At 36.2% G+C, this 18,694-nt stretch overlaps 1 protein-coding gene across 1 annotated transcript; it reads left to right on the plus strand.

Annotated features, from left to right (window-relative positions):
• Positions 1-12,488: 12,488 nt before the first annotated feature.
• LOC131144181 (dof zinc finger protein DOF1.4-like) lies at positions 12,489-13,705 on the plus strand. The gene has a single exon (XM_058092644.1). It carries the CDS (start codon positions 12,572-12,574, stop codon positions 13,511-13,513), a length of 942 nt encoding a protein of 313 aa, XP_057948627.1. The 5' UTR covers positions 12,489-12,571; the 3' UTR covers positions 13,514-13,705.
• The last annotated feature ends 4,989 nt before the right edge of the window (positions 13,706-18,694 follow it).

An 18,694-nucleotide genomic window follows, 5' to 3' on the forward strand; every position in this document is an offset into this window, starting at 1 on the left:
CGGCGAAGGCGACGGGGACGGATCCAGAGCATTAGCGGTGGTGAGGAAGAGAGATGGAGAGACTGGAGAGAATGAGAGAGAGAGAGAGAGAGAGAGAGAGAGAGAGAGAGAGAGAGAGAGAGAGAGAGAGAGAGAGAGCAGAGAGATTGAGAGATGGAGAGATTGAGAGAGATGGAGGGAAATAAGGAGGATTAGAGGGAAAGGGGTGAGATTGATGCAACCCGTGTGCGAAAAACATAAAAACAATTTCTTCAAATCCTAGTTCAAAGATACCTCGAAGGCTTCTAGCGTTTGATCTCCTCGGCGAAGGCGACGGAGATGAATCCAAAGCGTTAGAAGCGGTGAGGAAGGGAGATAGAGAGACTGAGAGAGAGAGAGAGAGACCAGAGAGAGAGAGAGAGAGAGAGAGACCAGAGAGATTAAGAGATGGAGGGAAATAAGGAGGATTGGAGGTAAAGGGGTGAGATTGATGGAACCCACGTGCATTTTTCAATGTGAGACTATTGGTGACGAATTTTTAAAACCATCATTAATAGTGTTTAATAATTTTTTTTTTCATTTTTTAAATAAAAGAAATATTAGTAACGGTTCCCAAATCCGTCACTAATAAGGGACTAATAATGACGAATCTTCAAATTCGCCACTAATATTGTGAAATAATTTTTTTTTTATTTTTTTAAAAATAAAAAAAGTATTAGTGAGGGTTCCCAAATCTGTCACTAATAAGGGGCTAATAGTGACGAATTTCCAATTCATCAATAATATTGTGAAATAATTTTTTTTCATTTTTTAAAATAAATGAAGTATTAGTGACAGTTCTCAAATCCATCACTAATAAGGGGCTAATAGTGACGAATCTTCAAATTCATCACTAATATTGTGAAATAAATTTTTTTTTTAATAAAAGAAGTATTAGTGACGGTTTCCAAATCTGTCACTAATAAGGAGCTAATAGTGACGAATTTTCAAATTCTCCACTAATGGTGTTTAATAATTTTTTTTAAAATAAAAGATATATTAGTGACAGTTTCCAAATCCATCACTAATATTGTGAAATAATTTTTTTCATTTTTTTAAATAAAAGAAATATCAGTGACAGTTCCCAAATCCATTATTAATAAGGGGCTAATAGTGACGAATCTTCAAATTCGTCACTAATATTGTGAAATAATTTGTTTAATTTTTTTTAAATATAAGTATTAGTAACGGTTCCCAAATCTATCACTATGAAGAATCTTCAAATTCGTCACTAATATTGTGAAATAATTTTTTTTATTTAATAAAAGAAGTATTAGTGGCGATTTCCAAATTTGTCACTACTAAGAGGCTAACAATGACAAATCTTCAAATTTGTCACTAGTATTATGAAATAAATTATTCTTATTTTTTTAAAACAATATTAGTGACGGTTATTTAATCGTCACTAGTAAGAGTCTTTTAGTGACTGATTTAATTTGTCACTAATACCGCGTAAATCATCGTTAGTATTTTTCTAAGATGATTTATGGGCGAAAAATATTTTTCCGCGATATTTTTTGGTTTTTAGTGACGGAACTATTAGTGATGAAATTGAATCCGTTACTAATAGTTCCGTCACTAAAAACCAATTTTTTTGTAGTGGGTTTGAAGAGTTAGTATTTTATGTTTTTCTAATTAGTTGCAATTATCCAACTACATTTCAAGAGGCAGTGCACAGCCAAGAGAAAGGTAAATGGATGGGAGCAATGATTGGGGAGATGGAGTCACTACGTAAAAATCAAACCTGGGAGTTGGTGGAGCTTCCAAATGGGAAGAGACCGATTTGGTGCAAATGGGTGTATAGGAAGAAGGAGGCAATATCAGAAAAGGAAGGTGAGAAGTTCAAAGCATGATTAGTGGCAAAAGGATACTCACAGAAGAAGGGGATAGATTATGATGAGATGTTTTCTCCAGTGGTCTGACATATTTTTATCATATTTGTGTTGGGGTTGGTAGCTTATTATGATATTTACTTAGAACAAATGGATGTGAAGACGATGTTTCTTCACGGTGACTTGAAGGAACAAATCTACATGGTATAGTCAGAGGGATTCATTAAAATGGGAAAAGGAAATTTAGTTTGCAGGTTGAAGAAATCTCTTTATGGGCTGAAACAATCTCCAAGGCAATGGTATAAACGGTTTGATTCCTACATGATTAAAATTGGTTACAAAAGGTGTGAGTATGACTGTTGCGCATATGTGAACAAACTTGATGATGGCTTGCTTATTTTCTTGTTATTGTATGTCGATGATATGTTGATAGCTACAAAAGATTTAACTGAGGTGAATCAGTTAAAGGACCTGTTGAACAAGGAATTTGACATAAAAGATCTTGGTTCAGCTAAGAAAATACTTGGGATGGAGATTCACTAAGATAGGACTGCAAAGAGATTATGACTATCTCAAGGCAGTTATGTGCATAAGGTGTTGGAAAGGTTTAGCATGGTTGATGCAAGGCCAGTAACTACACCTCTAGCAAATCATTTTAAGTTATCTACTACAGATTGCTCAAGTACGGGTGTAGAAATCTAAGACATGTCAAAGGTCCCCTATGCTAGTGTTGTGGGGAGTTTGATGTGTGTCATAGTATGTACGAGACTAGATTGGCACATGCTGTAAGTGTGGCAAGCAAGTTTCTTTCTAAACTAAGAAGACAACATTGGGAAGTTTTACAATGTATACTTAGATACTTGTAGGGTACATTGGATTATTGCATCATGTTTGGCAAGCAACATAGTTGTTCTTCAGTTATGGGGTTTGTAAATGCAAATTATGCTAGAGATATGGATGATAGACGGTCTACAACGTGATATGTGTTTACTCTTGTAGGAGGACTGATATGTTGGAGATTCATGGTTCAGTCTTTGGTAGCATTGTCCACAACTGAAGCGGAGTATATGGCAGTCTCCGAAGCTGCAAAGGAAGACTTATGACTTACTAGTTTAATCAGAGAGCTAGGATTACAACAAGATGGAGTGGTGCTGTATTGTGATAGTCAGAGTGCCTTTTACTTGGCGAAGAATCAGGTATACCATGCTAGAACCAAGCACATTGATGTGAGGCTCCACAAAGTTCAAAAATTGATTGTTTCAGGTGAACTTGTGTTAGAGTAGGTTCACACTTCTAAAAATACAACGGATATTTTGACGAAATCGGTTACTTCTAAAAAGTTCAAGCATTGCTTGGACTTATTCCATGTCTCCAAGTGATAGGAGGGAGATGAACCCAACCTAGCTTTTTTAAAGTTTGAGGTGGAGCAGCTAAACTTGTTTTTCGGGATTCTCCTAAGGGGCGTATAATCGCCAAGGTGGATATTGTTGTTTATGGTGTGACTCTTATACTTAGAGTTTCTTAAACAAAGAAAGAAAAACATAAGAAGGGCTGCACAGAAGGGACTCGTCGACAAGTGTCCTGTCCTCGTCAATGAGGAGATCCCAAGAGGCTAAAAAGTTCAAAGATCCTCAGATATTGAGAGCAGGAAAATGGGCTCGTCAACAAATGCCCTGTTATCATCGACGAGTGTCCTTTTTGTTCTCATCGACGAACCCATCTTCTCGTTGACGAGAACGCCTGGGCTGCGAGAAGAAATTTGAATTTCGAATTTGAAAAACTTGTGTATTGTGGTGTTTCATATTATAGTGAATATTGAATGTCATTTGCTTTCATTATTATGTTATTGTTTGTTGTTCTCTCATTCATATTGGTTAAGTGTTATTGAGACTTGGAGTTTCTTTTGTTTCTACATCTTCTCCTGCATGTGTGTCCTATACCCAAATTTTACAACAATTTTTTTGTGAATTCAAAGAAAATCTAAAATAAATTTATATTTTCATACAAATTATTAAATCCATGCATTTTCAACTTAATGCTTTTTTAAACTGATTATATTTACTGATAATTCCTTCACAACTAGGCTGTCGTGCACACAAAGCTCCCACGTATGCGGGGCCAAGGAAGGAGCAGATCACAATAGGTTTATATTATGCATTCTTCCCTCACATTTTTGCAAGAAACTGTTTTCATGCCTCAAACCCCCAACCTTCAAGCCACATAATGAAATAATGATTAAGTATTTCTTATATTTATAAAATATATCTTAATGTCTATTCTTTTGCATTTTTATCATTCTAATCAATTCAAAATTTAAATTTCTTTATAGTATTTGATCTATCGACATTAAGTAGTCGCGCAATTTAACTGCCTTCTTTTGGTTGGTTAGAAGGCCTAAAATATTAGGCCTAAGCTATAACACTATAGAAGGTGGCACATTTCCATCCCATACCATTTCTCATCTTTTCTCGAAAATCAAACTTGAAAATTTAACAAAGATTTCTGAAATTTTAACTATTGGGATGTTTTAGGTATTGAACTTTTTAATACTTAATGATAAGAAACTTTAGGGTGAAAGAATGATGACATGATAAATAATTGTTACTTGATCCCATGATAAAATAAGTACATGTCTAATAATTTTCTTTTGAACTTGTTTCAATTAATTTTAAGAGTATAATCAAACAAGTTAAGTAATTTTTAGTTTCTTATTTATATTTTTGGGTTTTCATTTTTTTTTTAAATTCATGTTCATAATTTTCGACAATATAATACCATCCAAACCCAAATAATTTTTTAACTTGCAACATCAAACTATTATATCAAAAAATGTTTGAATGATCCATGCAATCAATTCTAATTCTTTATAAAAAACCCTAGAGCCTCCGTCGCCGGACGTCGCCTCTTCGTAGGCAAATCTCCAGATGGCTTGGTCTCCTGGTGTCCAACGAGCAAAGTCCTTGAAGCCCTAGCTCTCGCGATTTAGATCTGCAACGGCGGCGAAGACCCAATCCCCACAGCCCACGCACCGTCGCGCAACCACCACTGGCCACGCTGCACTTTTGCACGAGACACTGTGCGCACGACCACCACTGGCCACATGGTTGCCGATAGCCACTCAAGCTACGCCGATATCACCTGTCCAGCTGTGGTCGCCGTTCCTTCGGAACTAGCTCTCTGTGGCCCTGCACACTGAAGCAGAGGTTGCAGAGGGTGGTTTTTCTGAGATTTGCAAAGGAGGTTTACGAAGACGGTGGTGGGACTACGGCGAGTTCAAAAAATATCGTGACGACAACGAAGGGACTCTCAGCCCTTGAGACGACAGTGACTAGGTGCTGTTTCGAGGTTTCGTAGAAGAGAGTCAGATGGTGCTGTTTCTGGGATTTGTAGAGGAGAATTCCCGAGCCTCCTCCTACTATGAGAATTTATCTAGAGAGAAGAGTCATCAGCTGCAACTACGGTTGCCCACTTCGCCACCTGCTGGTTTTCCAGGACTTTGAATTTCAGCAAGCTTTCTTCTGTCGGTACTCTAAATCATTTTAAATCAGGTATGTCTCTCTTCCATTGTCGTTGAAGTAAGACGCTTACTGTGTAGGAGTCAATGGTGGCACCTATTGGTCCTCTGGGGGATCCTCCACTAGTGGGGCCTCTTTTGAAAGGTAGTTCAGGACCTTTATCGTTACCCATGTAGTATCATGTTCTAATGCTAATGCTGTTAACCCGTCGTCTTCTTCTTTCAAACTAGCCATGAGATATCCAGTTGATGTTGATGGAGATATTGGTTTTATTTCTCGGAGGCTGAGATGAACAAAGTGGCGGAAGATTTTAGGTTTGCGTTGGTTATGAAATTTTTGCGATCTAGACCATCCATTGATGTTATCCATTTGAATATTATAAAAACGTGGGGCCGTCCGAAGATCCCTTCTGTTAGTTTCATGGATGATTTTCACGTACTGCTTCAGATGAAGAATGAATGAGATTTTCTTCATGGACGATCTCGTGAAGGAAGGATTTTGGCTAGATTTTCGTTTCGCCTTTTTCGATGGACAAAGGATTTCAACCTAAAGTAGGAACCATCCTTGGCCCCTCAATGGTTATTTCTCCCTGGTCTTCCGATGCACATGTACAAACCTGACTGCTTACAAATTCTAGCCACGAGGTTTGGTCAATACTTAGGAACTGACAATGCTACGCTTAATCGAAGTAGGGCTACGGGTGCGAGAATGTGCGTGGAGGTGGATTTATTGGCAAATTAGGTGGATGCTTTCCCGATTGTTGTTTCTGTAAATCAGAATATTTGACAGGAAGTGAGGTACGAAAAGCAAGGATTTTATTGTGAGAAATGTCATAGATAGGGGCATTCAAAGGTGGTATGTCAAGGGGGTGAAAGGAAACAAAAAATTGGATATAGAAATAAGGATACGGAATATGGTAGACAAGAAAATCGACAAGAAGTTTGGCGTGTGAAGAAATTGGATAAAGGGAAGGAAATTCAAAGAGAATTGATAGATCCATGCATTGTCAAAGAACTTGTAAAGGGGGCTCAGGCTCAAGAGGGTGCAACGACATCACAAATTTTTCCAGTGGTTGAGACAGTTTTGCAACGTGAGATGGAAGAGGGGGAGTTTGTTCCTGAAGATCTCATTCTTGAAGTGGAGACTTTGTAGTGAAATATAAATCAGTATGAGATTGTGCAAAGGGAGGAGAGTGTTGAACCAATCTTGGGTGCTCTTGACGCTGATATTTTGATAGTGGAAGATGGCATAATAGTGCGTGATAAGTTGATGACGTCTAGTAATATGGTTACAGAAATTTTGGAACAATAGTGTACCTTCATGGCTAGGTGTGTCCCACATAATTGTGAATTGGATAGGGAGGTGGAGACAAATAATTTAGAGAAACTCCCTTTGGAAAAAGGCTTTGGTTCGGATGATGATTTACATGTTCTAATTGTTAAGTTGAAGGATATTAATGGGCAAAGTGAGAAGAAGTCTCAACGGGTTATTACCCGTCTAAAGAAACTTGATATATGATTAATACAATTCTAGTGTGGAACGTGCGGGGTTTAGGCACGTCGAAAAATCGTTTACATAAGTTAATGAGGAATTTTCACCTTCTATTTTGTTTTTTTCAGAGCAATTTTCTGATGAAAGTCTGATGTTGCAATGGGTTAACTTTCTAAATTTTCTGAATTTTTGTGCGAATGCTTCAGTGGGGGGTAAAATTTGGATATTTTGGGAAGAGGAAGTGCACTTTGAGTTACAACATATGTCTGATCAAGTTATTTCGGGTATTTTTAGTTCTGTGGACCAAATTTTCTTGGTTTTTGTTTATGCTAAATGTCGTCAAACAGATCACCGGGAACTTTGGAATGATTTAGAGTTCGTAAAGAGGGATGATTTCCCTTGGTTAGTGGTGGGAGATTTTAATATTATCCGTTCAGATTCGGAATGTATTGGTGGTCATATAAGGCCATTATCGACTATGGAGGAATTTAACAATTGCTTGGACAATTGTGGTCTTATGGATTTGGTTGGTACTAGCAACAACATGTCTTAGTGTAATGGTCACAATGGTAATTCTTGGAGTTGGGCAAAACTGGATAGGGTGCTCTATAATTTGAATCTTCTCCAAGTTTTCCCCAATATTTATTTTGAGTATGGAAAGAGGAGGACTTCAGATCATAACCCATTGATTATTCGATTTCATAGAAATCTACATCAGTATGGTCCTTCTCCCTTTAGGTATTAGAATATGTGGAGCACACACCAATCTTTTAAGTCGTGCGTGGAGGAAGCCTGGAGGGAGGAGTCTCATGGTTCGAGTTTAGTTAGACTTGCTGGTAAATTGAAACATATGAAAGTTGCAATTTGAAACTGGAACAAATAGGTTTTTGGACATGTACAACAGAACATTAAAAAATTGGAGGAAAGTATGGAGGCTCTAGAGGCTCAACTTCAGGAAGGGTATTCGCTAGAAATGGAGGAAGATTTTTTCCTTACTAAACTCGAGCTGGAAGCATGGGAAAAGAGGGAGGAGATTCGTATTTCTCAGCTAGCCAAAAAGAAATGGTTGGAGGCGGGAGATAACAATACAAAGTTCTTTCAAGCATTTGTGAACCAAAGGAGGAAGAAGACTATGATTCATTCATTGAAACTTCCAAATGGAGAAGTGTTGGATTCTATGGAAGCTGTTCATGAGGGTGCAGTAAGGTATTTTTGAACTTTACTAACAGGTGTAGGACCCAATCGAATAGCTAACCTTGTTGATATAATATCTCTAATGGTTTCTGAAGAGGAGAATATTGATCTTTGTCGTGAACCGTCTGAGGTGTAGATAAGGGATGCTATTCTTTCTATCACGAGAAATAGTAGCCCAGGTTCGGATGGTTTTGGCTCGACTTTTTTCCAGGATTGTTGGGATATTGTAAAAGAAGACATGATCGATGCAGCTAAAGATTTTTTTGCTGGGTCCCCTCTTCTTAGATTTTATTCTGTATCTTACATTGTTCTAATCCCAAAAGTTCATAATCCTCAGAGTTTTGACAAGTTTAGGCCTATTAGTCTTTGTAGTGTTATCTAAAAAATTTTTTCAAAAATTATTGTTGCAAGGATGACAGGTTTATTGTCTACTTTGATTTCTCCAGAACAGGGAGCTTTCATTCCTGGTAGAAGTATATTTGAAAATATTTCTTTGGCACAAGAAATAGTTCATTCTCTGCATAAGAAGTCTAATGGTGGAAATGTAATGATCAAAGTGGACATGGCTAAGGCATATGATAGGGTCGATTGGGATTTTTTAAACTTGGTTCTGGAAAGCTTTGGTTTCTCACGAAGATTCTGTGGTTTAGTGGTAGAATGTGTATCCTCTCCTTGGTTCTCCATTATGATGAATGGAACTTATAAAGGTTTCTTTAAACCTTCTCGTGGGCTTCTCCAAGGAGATCCTTTATCTCCTTATTTATTTATTATTTTACAGGAAGTTCTCTCTCAGCTTCTAAAGAAAAATTTTATGGAGAATAAGATAGAGGCTTACTATCATCCTCGTGGGGCGCCTTTGGTATCTCACCTTCTCTATGTGGATGTCGTTTTTATTTTTTCCAATGGCAAGAGAAGTTCCATTCGAATGCTTATTAAGACTTTGAAGAAGTATGAGGATTGGTCTAGTCAATTGATAAATAAAGAAAAGTCAAGTATTTTTTTGTTAAAGAGAATTGCTTTTGTTCGAAAGAGATCTTTGTTAAGGACGACTGGCTTTGTGGAAGGAGGTTTTCCTACTACATATTTGGGTGTTCCTTTGGTATTAGGTCGTCTTACGGCCCATATTTTAGAGCCCCTAGTTGATAAATTGAGGAAAAAGATAGCGGGTTGGAAATTTAAGCTTTTATCTCTAGGGGGTTGCCTAATTTTAATTAAACATGTATTATCATCAATGCCAGTTCATCATTTGGTGGTATTGGACAATCCTACTACTGTCTTCAAAAAGATAAATTCTATGTTATCGAAATTTTTTTGGAGTGGAGTAAATGACAAAAAGAAAAGGAATTGGTGTTCCTGGTCTAATATATGTAAGCCTATTTATGAGGGTGGCTTGGGTGTTAGGGATTTAGAGGAGGTAAAAAAATCATTGCATATGAAGTTTGTGTGGAGATTGTTAACTATGGATAATCTGTGGACTCAATTTTTTAAAGTCAAGTATTTGTATAAGAAACACCACTTGAGAGAAATGAAACTAGAGAAAGGAACCAGATTTTGGAGATTGATTGTTCGTGTGATTCTTGAAGTTTTAGAGCATGTCCGTGTTCAAATTAAAGAAGAGTTAGCTTCTTTCTGGTTTGATCGTTGGTTAGCCTCCGACCCCCTTTGTGCTAAGGTTCAGGAAATCAGTAACCATAAGCTTCGAACTCAAGATTGTTGGGATAGAGATGGGTGGAATGTTGATTTATTAGTGGATCTATTGGGTGAAGATTAGGTTGGGGAAGTAATGAACTCTGCTATTTCTTGCAAGGAGGGTCCAGATACAGTTTTTTTGAGAACCTTCAACAGATGGGAAATTCACCACGGCAAGTGCTTAGGAAATTATAAAGGAGCATAAAGAGGAATTCTCAGTTGCAAAATGGATCTGGCATCCTATGTTGCCAAAAAGGGTGTCAATTTGTATGTGGAAGTCTTGGTTCGCTTGTCTTCTAGTTGATACTCGTATTAAAGAAGTAGGTGTCCAGATGGCCTCTCGATGTGATTGTTATTCAAATGCCAAGATTGAATCTCTAGACCATGTGTTTTGCACCGGATCTTTTGCTCAGGAGGTATGGAAAAAAGCAGCAGTGGTGTTGGGTGTTGGTTGTATGGCAACGAGTACTTGGAAAGGCAGAGTTAATGTCTGGTTTAGTTGTGCAAAACGGGCCTCACAATTAGGCATTTTGGTAGGTCTTACACCTAGTCTCATCATCTGGAGACTCTGGACTCATCGATGTAGAACTAGGATGGAATCAATTCACGATTTTGTGAGAACTGTATGGCTTGATATTAAATATTGGTCAAGATCCATTTCAGACAAGTTAAATAAATGTGCACCTGCTTCTTGCTTGGATATTGTAGTCCTTCGTGCTTTGGATATTTAAGTAAAAAATGTGGGGGTTTGTCTTCCTCGTGTAGTCAGATGGTGTAAACCTGGAATAGGTTGGATTAAGTTAAATGTGGATGGGAGCTGTAGAGGTAACCCAGGGAATTGTGGTGGTGGAGGCGTGATAAGAGATGAAAAAGGTTTATTTAAAGCAGCTTTTTCCCCATTATTGGGTTATGGAACAAATAACATGGCTGAATTGAAGGCGATTATTTTAGGGATTAATCTGTATCAAGATCTCGGATTTGATCAAGTGGAGATTGCATGTGACTCTGTTTTGTTGGTTCAATGAATAAATTATGGGAAGTGCTAGGTTTGGAACTTATAGGAATTGTGGGAAGATCTTATTCAAGCATTAAGAGGCATACAGTTCAAAGTGAAACATGTTTACAGGGAGGCGAATAAAAGTGCAGATTTCTTTGCCAAACATGGTGAATCTGGTATTTCTCGATCATATAGTTTCCAAGATGATCTTCCTCAGCAAGTCAGCGGAATGATTCGATTGGACTTGTTGGGTTTTCTTTCTTTGCGCTCATGATGTTTTGTGTTATTAGACTTTTAGTGGTTTAGTTTCTAAGTTTTTTGGTTGCTGGTGTTTGAATTTTTGGTTTGGTTTATGTAGGTTAAGTTAGTTTTAGGGTCTTGGAATTTGCTTTTGTTGTCCCAAAGTCTCAAAATTGTAACCACGGTTTTCCTCCACCATAAGTGAGGGGTTTTCTAATAAAGTTAGGAGGTGCCGCCCTCTTTTACCAAAAAAAAAAAAAAAAGAAAGAAAATTCTAATTCTTTATAGAGTGGACTTCGGCAAGACGACCTAAACCTAGTTAAATTCGAAATTGAATCGAACCAATTGGTACATCTTGCTTCCCCATGTGATTTTGACTAATTATTCGATGCATGATCCATGCAATCAACACTCATAATGGTCTTTTTCTAATGGGGGGGGGGGGGAGGGGGGGCGCCGAGGGTCCATTGACAGTGATGGACCATAAGTACATCGTAAAGTAGTTGCATAGCCTGGACAAGGTAGGAGTTGGAAACAATTGTAACCCCTAAATGAACACTGGCCGGCCTCCCTCACCACTCACTTTAACATCTCACAACCATTGGCGCCACCATAACCACCATCACTACTCTCCCTACCATAACCACCATCACTACTCTCCCTTACTCTCCCCTCATATTCTTTAATGCTCTCTCTCTCTCTCTCTCTCTCTCTCTCTCTCTCTCTCTCTCTCTCTCTCTTTCTCTCTCTCTCTCTTTTTCTCACATACACACTCACAAAACTATTTTCTTGTTGGTTTTTCCAAGTTGATGCTTGTGTTACCTTGCTTTTATTGAAGTGAGATTTAAGCTAGGAGATTTTATAAATCATATATATATATATATATATATATATATATATATATATAATATGATATTTCAGTTCATTTTAAATTTTTATATATACAAATGGGATGGAATATAATAAACTTCATATCTCTAGAACAACTATACTTCCATTGAATGCTCTCCTTTTAAATCTCTCACCTTGATTAAGACGTCTCCTTCCTAATTACATTGTCTTTGTTGGACACCTGTACTCCTCTCCCTCTCTCTTCTAGATGCTCTTATTGAAGAGAGGGAAAAAATCAAGATTAACTAGGGGATTTGGGAAATGGGATTATTGATGAAAGAAAAAAAATCTGGAGAGATTTTTTTGGGTTATAAAGATATTAATTAAAAGTTCTCGTGGTTTAATATTTTTCTAATTTTCTTTATGAATAATAATTAAGATTTGTTTTGTGGTGGGTAGGTGGGGAAGGGTCCCATATGCATGCACAAATAAGCCAACCTCATGCCAGAGTAGCATATCACCCCCGTATATCGCCCTTTGTTTTTTCAATCTGCGTAGATTCTCCGTCCCCATTCCTAGCCACGTTGTCCTCTCTCCCCTACCTAAACCCCAAAACCAAACTGATTTCAGTTCTACCTCTACCCCACCACACTCCATTTTCCATATATATACACACACAGACACCCCTAAAAGCAAAAAGAAAAAAAAAAAGAAAAGAAAAAGAGATAAATATCATCAAGATCAGAGAAAAGAGATTGAACTAAATGGAAGATCAAAGAGGAAAGGCACCGTCGGTGGAAGCAACGACGACAGTGACAATGCAACTCCATCATCAAAATAATCAACAACAAATGGGGCAACACCAACACCAGAAGTGCCCTCGCTGTGAGTCTTCCAATACAAAGTTTTGTTATTATAATAATTATAGCCTCTCCCAGCCTCGCTACTTTTGCAAGGCTTGCAGAAGGTATTGGACTCAAGGTGGGACCCTTCGCAACATCCCCATCGGTGGTGGCTGCCGAAAAGGAAAGCGCGTGAAAACCCCTTCTTTGTCATCATCATTGTCATCTTCTAGCGAAGCTTCTCAAATTGGTCGATCAAAGCAAAATCTACAGATGACAACATCAATGAGGGCAACAGGTGTAGTCTCAACCGTTAATCCTGAGGTTATACCATTACCCCCAATTAGTCCTGCTTTGGGGGCAAAAGAGTTTCACAAAAACTTGGAAGCACCAATGGCTCCGGAACAAGCGCTTCCTCCAATCACGAGCTCGTATTATACCAGCGATGGGTTCTTTTCTTCTTTAGCAGCAATTGATCAATCTTTAGGCCAATCGCTTGTTTTCGATCAAACGATGAACGTGGGAGGTGAATATGGAGGAGGATCTGCTTCCAGTTTAGGTATATTACAAGAGTACTTTAAGGGAGGTAACAGAGACGAAGACAAAATTGAAGTACCAATATACCCTTATGATCATCATCAAGGAAGCTTAATGATTCAACCAAGCATGCCTATTCTCCAAGATTGGCATTTTCAAGGCTTTAATCATCCTAACATTAATAATACAAACTCGTCGACCACTGTTGCCTCCGATGGCTCTTTTTTGAACCATTTTTGGAGCGATGAAAACACTATTGGCAACAATGGCAACCCTGGGACAACCGATTCTTCTCTGAACCCAAATCATTGGCCTCATCAACCATGATCGTGGCACGCCAATTTGATCTTCCTTGGCCATCTCTTATTTCGCCATTTATCTCAAACTCTAGCTAGTTATATTTCAGTAATTTTTTTTTAATGTTTGTTTAAATATGAATCCTTGCTTCCTTATTTAAAATGTTTGTTAAGGATGTTTATTTGATGTAATTAAAGAATGCATTAATGCACTATTTTGGGAGGGGTGGAGGTTGTTTGGAAAGTAAAAAATTTAAGTTTCCTATACTTATTTTTTTCTTTCTTTAAAAAGTCAAAAAAGTGAAAAATATATTAAAGACAGCTTTTCCTTCCTATTTGAAATGGTTAATAATAATATTTTTGAATGCAACTAAAGAATGCATTAAATGCATTTTTTAGGAGACTCGGAATCATGTTCAAACGTGAAAATTTTCTTTCTGAAGTTTTGTAGAAAGAGAAGTTGAGAACTTCAGATGCAGAGTGGAGAGTCTGCACCGGTAGTGGAGGGGAGTTGAGAATTCGCGCCACTAGTGCAGTAGCGTCTTTGCCGAAGAGGACTTTCCCAGGTGAGTGTCTTCTTTCTCTTTTCCCCCTAAAGCACCGTAGGATCAATCAGAACTGACTTCGGCTCATATTGGGTCGTTCAGTTTTCTACTGCGCCACTTTTTTTTTCAAGTTCCGGCCGTCACCCGGACAGGATAGCCACTCTGTCATGGTCGAACCCAGTTAGACTGGTCCAATTAGGGTTTTTTTTTTTTTTTTTTTAAAACCCTGCTTTATATTCACAATTTTCAATAGTTATTGAAGATTTTTTTCATATTTTTTGTTTTATTATCATGCTTTAAACATATAATACAACGAGAGTTTCTTTTAGTTTATTTACAGAAAATTATAACCAGAAAAAAAATCTTGTCTAAGGTTTTACAAATTTCATTGGCTTCCCTTAAGGTTTTACAAAAGTAACATATATATTTTGAGATTTACCAAAAAGACACAAATACATTTCGAAAGACTTATTTATTTGTAAAATATAAAAGAAGATATATATCTTTTTGACAAATCTTAGTAAAGGTTCAAAGAATTCTTAAAGTTTAAAAAGAGAATTCTAAAAATCTTAAAAACTCAAGAGAGATCATTATCTTTTTACTAAAATTTAGGGAAGGTCAGTATCTTTTGCGTATGCTTGTTTAGGTATAATCGAATGTTAATTAAATGTTAAAAACATAATATTAATTATTTCGTGCATACTATTTATAAATATAATGTTTATATGTATTAAATACAATGTTCTGTGGTGAAATATATTGTATTTTTTAAACTTTATTAAGTTTCTATTTCACTGTTTGTGTAATATATTGAAAGGTGTCCCATGTCTTTATCCTTGCTTGACAGCTTGAATAGAAAGTGCAACTTAATTAAGAAGCAACTGAAAAAAATATATATATACAATATTCAAATGGTAAGGGCAACTTGTGACTTTGATGACCCCAAGGTCACGAAATCAATTCCCTCTTAAGAGTTTATCTTTTAAAAGACTTATATATTTGTAAAATATAGAGGGAGATTTGTACCTTTTTGAAAAATCTTAGTAAAGGTCCATAAAATTCTTAAAATTTAAAAAGAGAATTATGAAAATTTTAAAATCTCAGAAGAGTTTAGTATCTTTTTACTAAAATGAGGGAAGGTCAGTATCTTTTGCGCTTGTTTAGGTTTAACCGGATGTTAATTAAATGTTAAAAACATAATCTTAATTATTAAATATAATGTTTTATATGTATTAAATATAATGTTCTGTGGTGAAATATATTGTATTTTTTTAAAATTTATTAAGTTTCTATTTCTCTGTTTGTGTATTATATTGCGAGGTGTCCCATGTCTTTATCCTTGCTTGACAGTTTGGACAGAACGTGCAACTTAATTAAGAAGCAACTGCAAAAAAAATTATAATATTCAAGTGGTTAGGGCAACTTGTGACTTTAATGATCCCAAGGTCACATATTCAATTCCCTCTTAAGAGTTTATCTTTTAAAAGACTTATATATTTGTAAAATATAAAGGGAGATTTGTATCTTTTTGACAAATCTTAATAAAGGTTCATAGAATTCTTAAAATTTAAAAAGAGAATTCTGAAAATTTTAAAATCTCAGGAGAGGTTAATATCTTTTTACTAAAATTGAGGGAAGGTCAGTATCTTTTGCGCATGCTTGTTTAGGTTTAACCGGATGTTAATTAAATGTTAAAAACATAATCTTAATTATTAAATATAATGTTTTATATGTATTAAATACAATGTTCTATGGTGAAATATATTGTATTTTTTAAAATTTATTAAGTTTCTATTTCTCTGTTTGTGTATTATATTGCAAGGTGTCCCATGTCTTTATCCTTGTTTGACAGCTCGGACAGAACGTGCAACTTAATTAAGAAGCAACTGCAAAAAAAAAATAATATTCAAGTGATAAGAGCAACTTGTGACTTTGATGACCCCAAGGTCACAGGTTCGATTATCTCTTAAGAGTTTATCTTTTAAAAGACTTATATATATTTGTAAAATATAATGGGAGATTTGCATCTTTTTGACAAATCTTAGTAAAGGTCCATAGAATTCTTAAAATTTAAAAAAAGAATTTTAAAAATTTTAAAATCTCAGGAAAGGTCAGTATATTTTTACTAAAATTTAGGGAAGGTCAGTATCATTTGCGCATGCTTGTTTAGGTTTAACCGGATGTTAATTAAATATTAAAAATATAATCTTAATTATTAAATATAATGTTTTATATGTATTAAATACAATGTTCTATGGTGAAATATATTGTATTTTTTAAAATTTATTAAGTTTCTATTTCTCTGTTTGTGTATTATATTGCTAGGTGTCTCATGTCTTTATCCTTGCTTGACAGCTTGGACAGAACGTGCGACTTAATTAAGAAGCAACTACAAAAAAATTATAATATTCAAGTGGTAAGGGCAACTAGTGACTTTGATGACTCCAAAGTCACAGATTTGATTCTCTTTTAAGAGTTTATCCCTGTAAATTACAAAAGGTGCATCAATGGGTGGGTGACTTTCATTCCTCCGGGTTTAGTGCCTTACCATAGTATCCAAAGTGGCGCGATGGTGGTTGGAGTCCTTTGGTTATCAATAAAAAAAAAAAAAAAAATCCAAGAATAATATGCAATTGCATAAAATCTTCTATGGGTCTTTATCATATGTCAATGAGTTCTTAAATTTAAATTTGTGTAAATTCTGATAAAATATAATATAAAATTATATTAAATCTTATTTAAATTAACTCAAATATAAATTTCATTTTCAAAATTTATGCTCTCAAAATACAGTGTAGAGAACTTCTGGGAGCATGAATTTTCATGTCTTGAATTTAAATATGTGTGATTTTGAATAAAAGTAAATATAATTGTTGGCCAGCGTGTGCGTCTAGAGAGGGGTGAATAGACGTCTTTTACAGATATACAATTTTTCTACAATCACAAAAATAACTTGACAAGATGCAAGAGTATTATATCGCAATTTATATTTAAGATAAATAATAATAAGCAAACAAAATGAAAGAGGAAGGAGAAGGAAAGCTCAACACGGTGATATTAACGTGATTCGGCACCAAGCCTACGTCCACGCCTTGAGACCAACTAAAGGATTCCAAAAATCCACTAAGCAACCCTCCTCTGGTGGAGAAGCCATTAAAATCCAGCTGCCCGCCAAAAGCTACAACAAGGTGCTCACCAAGAGTCACCTTACAATGGCTCACAAAGAACCCTTCAACACAATGAATTTAAAACAACGGGATACAAATTCAATTGCTCCTTTTGAGATGATAATACAAATCAAAACCTCACACTACTCTCTTTGTGAATGATATTTGAAACAAGAGTAAAGAACAAGAGAACAAGAGAGTATGAGCAAGAATGAAAACCCTAGAAATGAATGCTTATTAAATGTGCTTAACCACCAAGTACTCAACTAGTTTGAGGTTTTAGGGTTAAGGGTTTAAGGTTTAGGGTTTAGGTTTTAAGGTTCAAGGTTTAGGATTTAGAGTTTAGGGTTTAGGGTTTAGGGTTTAGGGTTTAAGGTTTAGGATTTAGGGTTTAGGGTTTAGGGTTTAGGGTTTTTCTGGTTTAGGGTTTAGGATTTGGTGTTTAGGGTTTAGGGTTTAGGTTTTAAGGTTTAGGGTTTAGGGGGTTTATGGGTTTAGTGTTTAGGGTTTTTTGGGTTTAGGGTTTCGGGTTTAGTGTTTTGGGTTTAGGGTTTAGGGTAAGGGTTTAAGAGCTGCTGGGCATTAATGGACATAGGACAATTTGAAAACTAACCATTAATACACGTTAAATGCTGTCAGCAGCCCGACATTTGTCGACGAGTTCACGCCTTCGTCGACGAGACCCTATGTTCATCGATGAACCTTCTATTTTGAATTTAGGTGGATCTCGGTTTCTTTTCGCCGACGAGTCCATTGTGCATGTCAACGAACCACCACTACATCTTCATTGCCAAATCCCATGTATTCATTGACGAACCTATTCTGAAATTTTAGGTGGTCTCGGTATCTTTTCATCGACGATTCCCCTGTGTACATCGACGAAATCCCTTCTTGCGTTTGTCGATGAATCCCCTGTATTTATCGACGAACCCTTTACTTATATAAATTTGAATATGCTTAAAAATTGATTTTCGTTCAAGTAAAAGTTCCATCTTGTCCAGAATTAATTTTTACCAATTTTAAGATGTCTTGGTTTGATAAAATACATTTGAAAGCCATTTTGACATCTTATGTGGTTTAAGTGACTCGATATGCATGTGTGAACTTAGAATCATGTTCTAACCTATTATGAACTATATACATGTATGATTTGCTCGTCTCTTGCAAGATACTCTTGAAACATACCATATGCACAAGAGTTACAATATTAATCTCATACGCACAACCCAATACATATATGTAGAAATCATAAATGCTTTGCTTGAGTGGTTGAGTTCTGGACGTGCCATATGTTAGACTTTGCTGATGGTCATTTTCCTATTCGATACATGTTTGACCCTTATGCTTGTCTTGGAGTTTTCTTGTATATCTGAACTAAACTTGAGGAAAAATGTTAGTATACTTTAAGAACTACTAATGGGTTGTTGTCATAAAAAAAAGCTGGAATGAGAACTCATAGCCACTAGGGCGAACATTCTCCCCCATTTTTATGATGGCAAA

Source organism: Malania oleifera, chromosome 12 (genome assembly GCF_029873635.1).
Source record: "Malania oleifera isolate guangnan ecotype guangnan chromosome 12, ASM2987363v1, whole genome shotgun sequence".
NCBI classification, from domain to species: Eukaryota; Viridiplantae; Streptophyta; class Magnoliopsida; order Santalales; family Ximeniaceae; genus Malania; species Malania oleifera.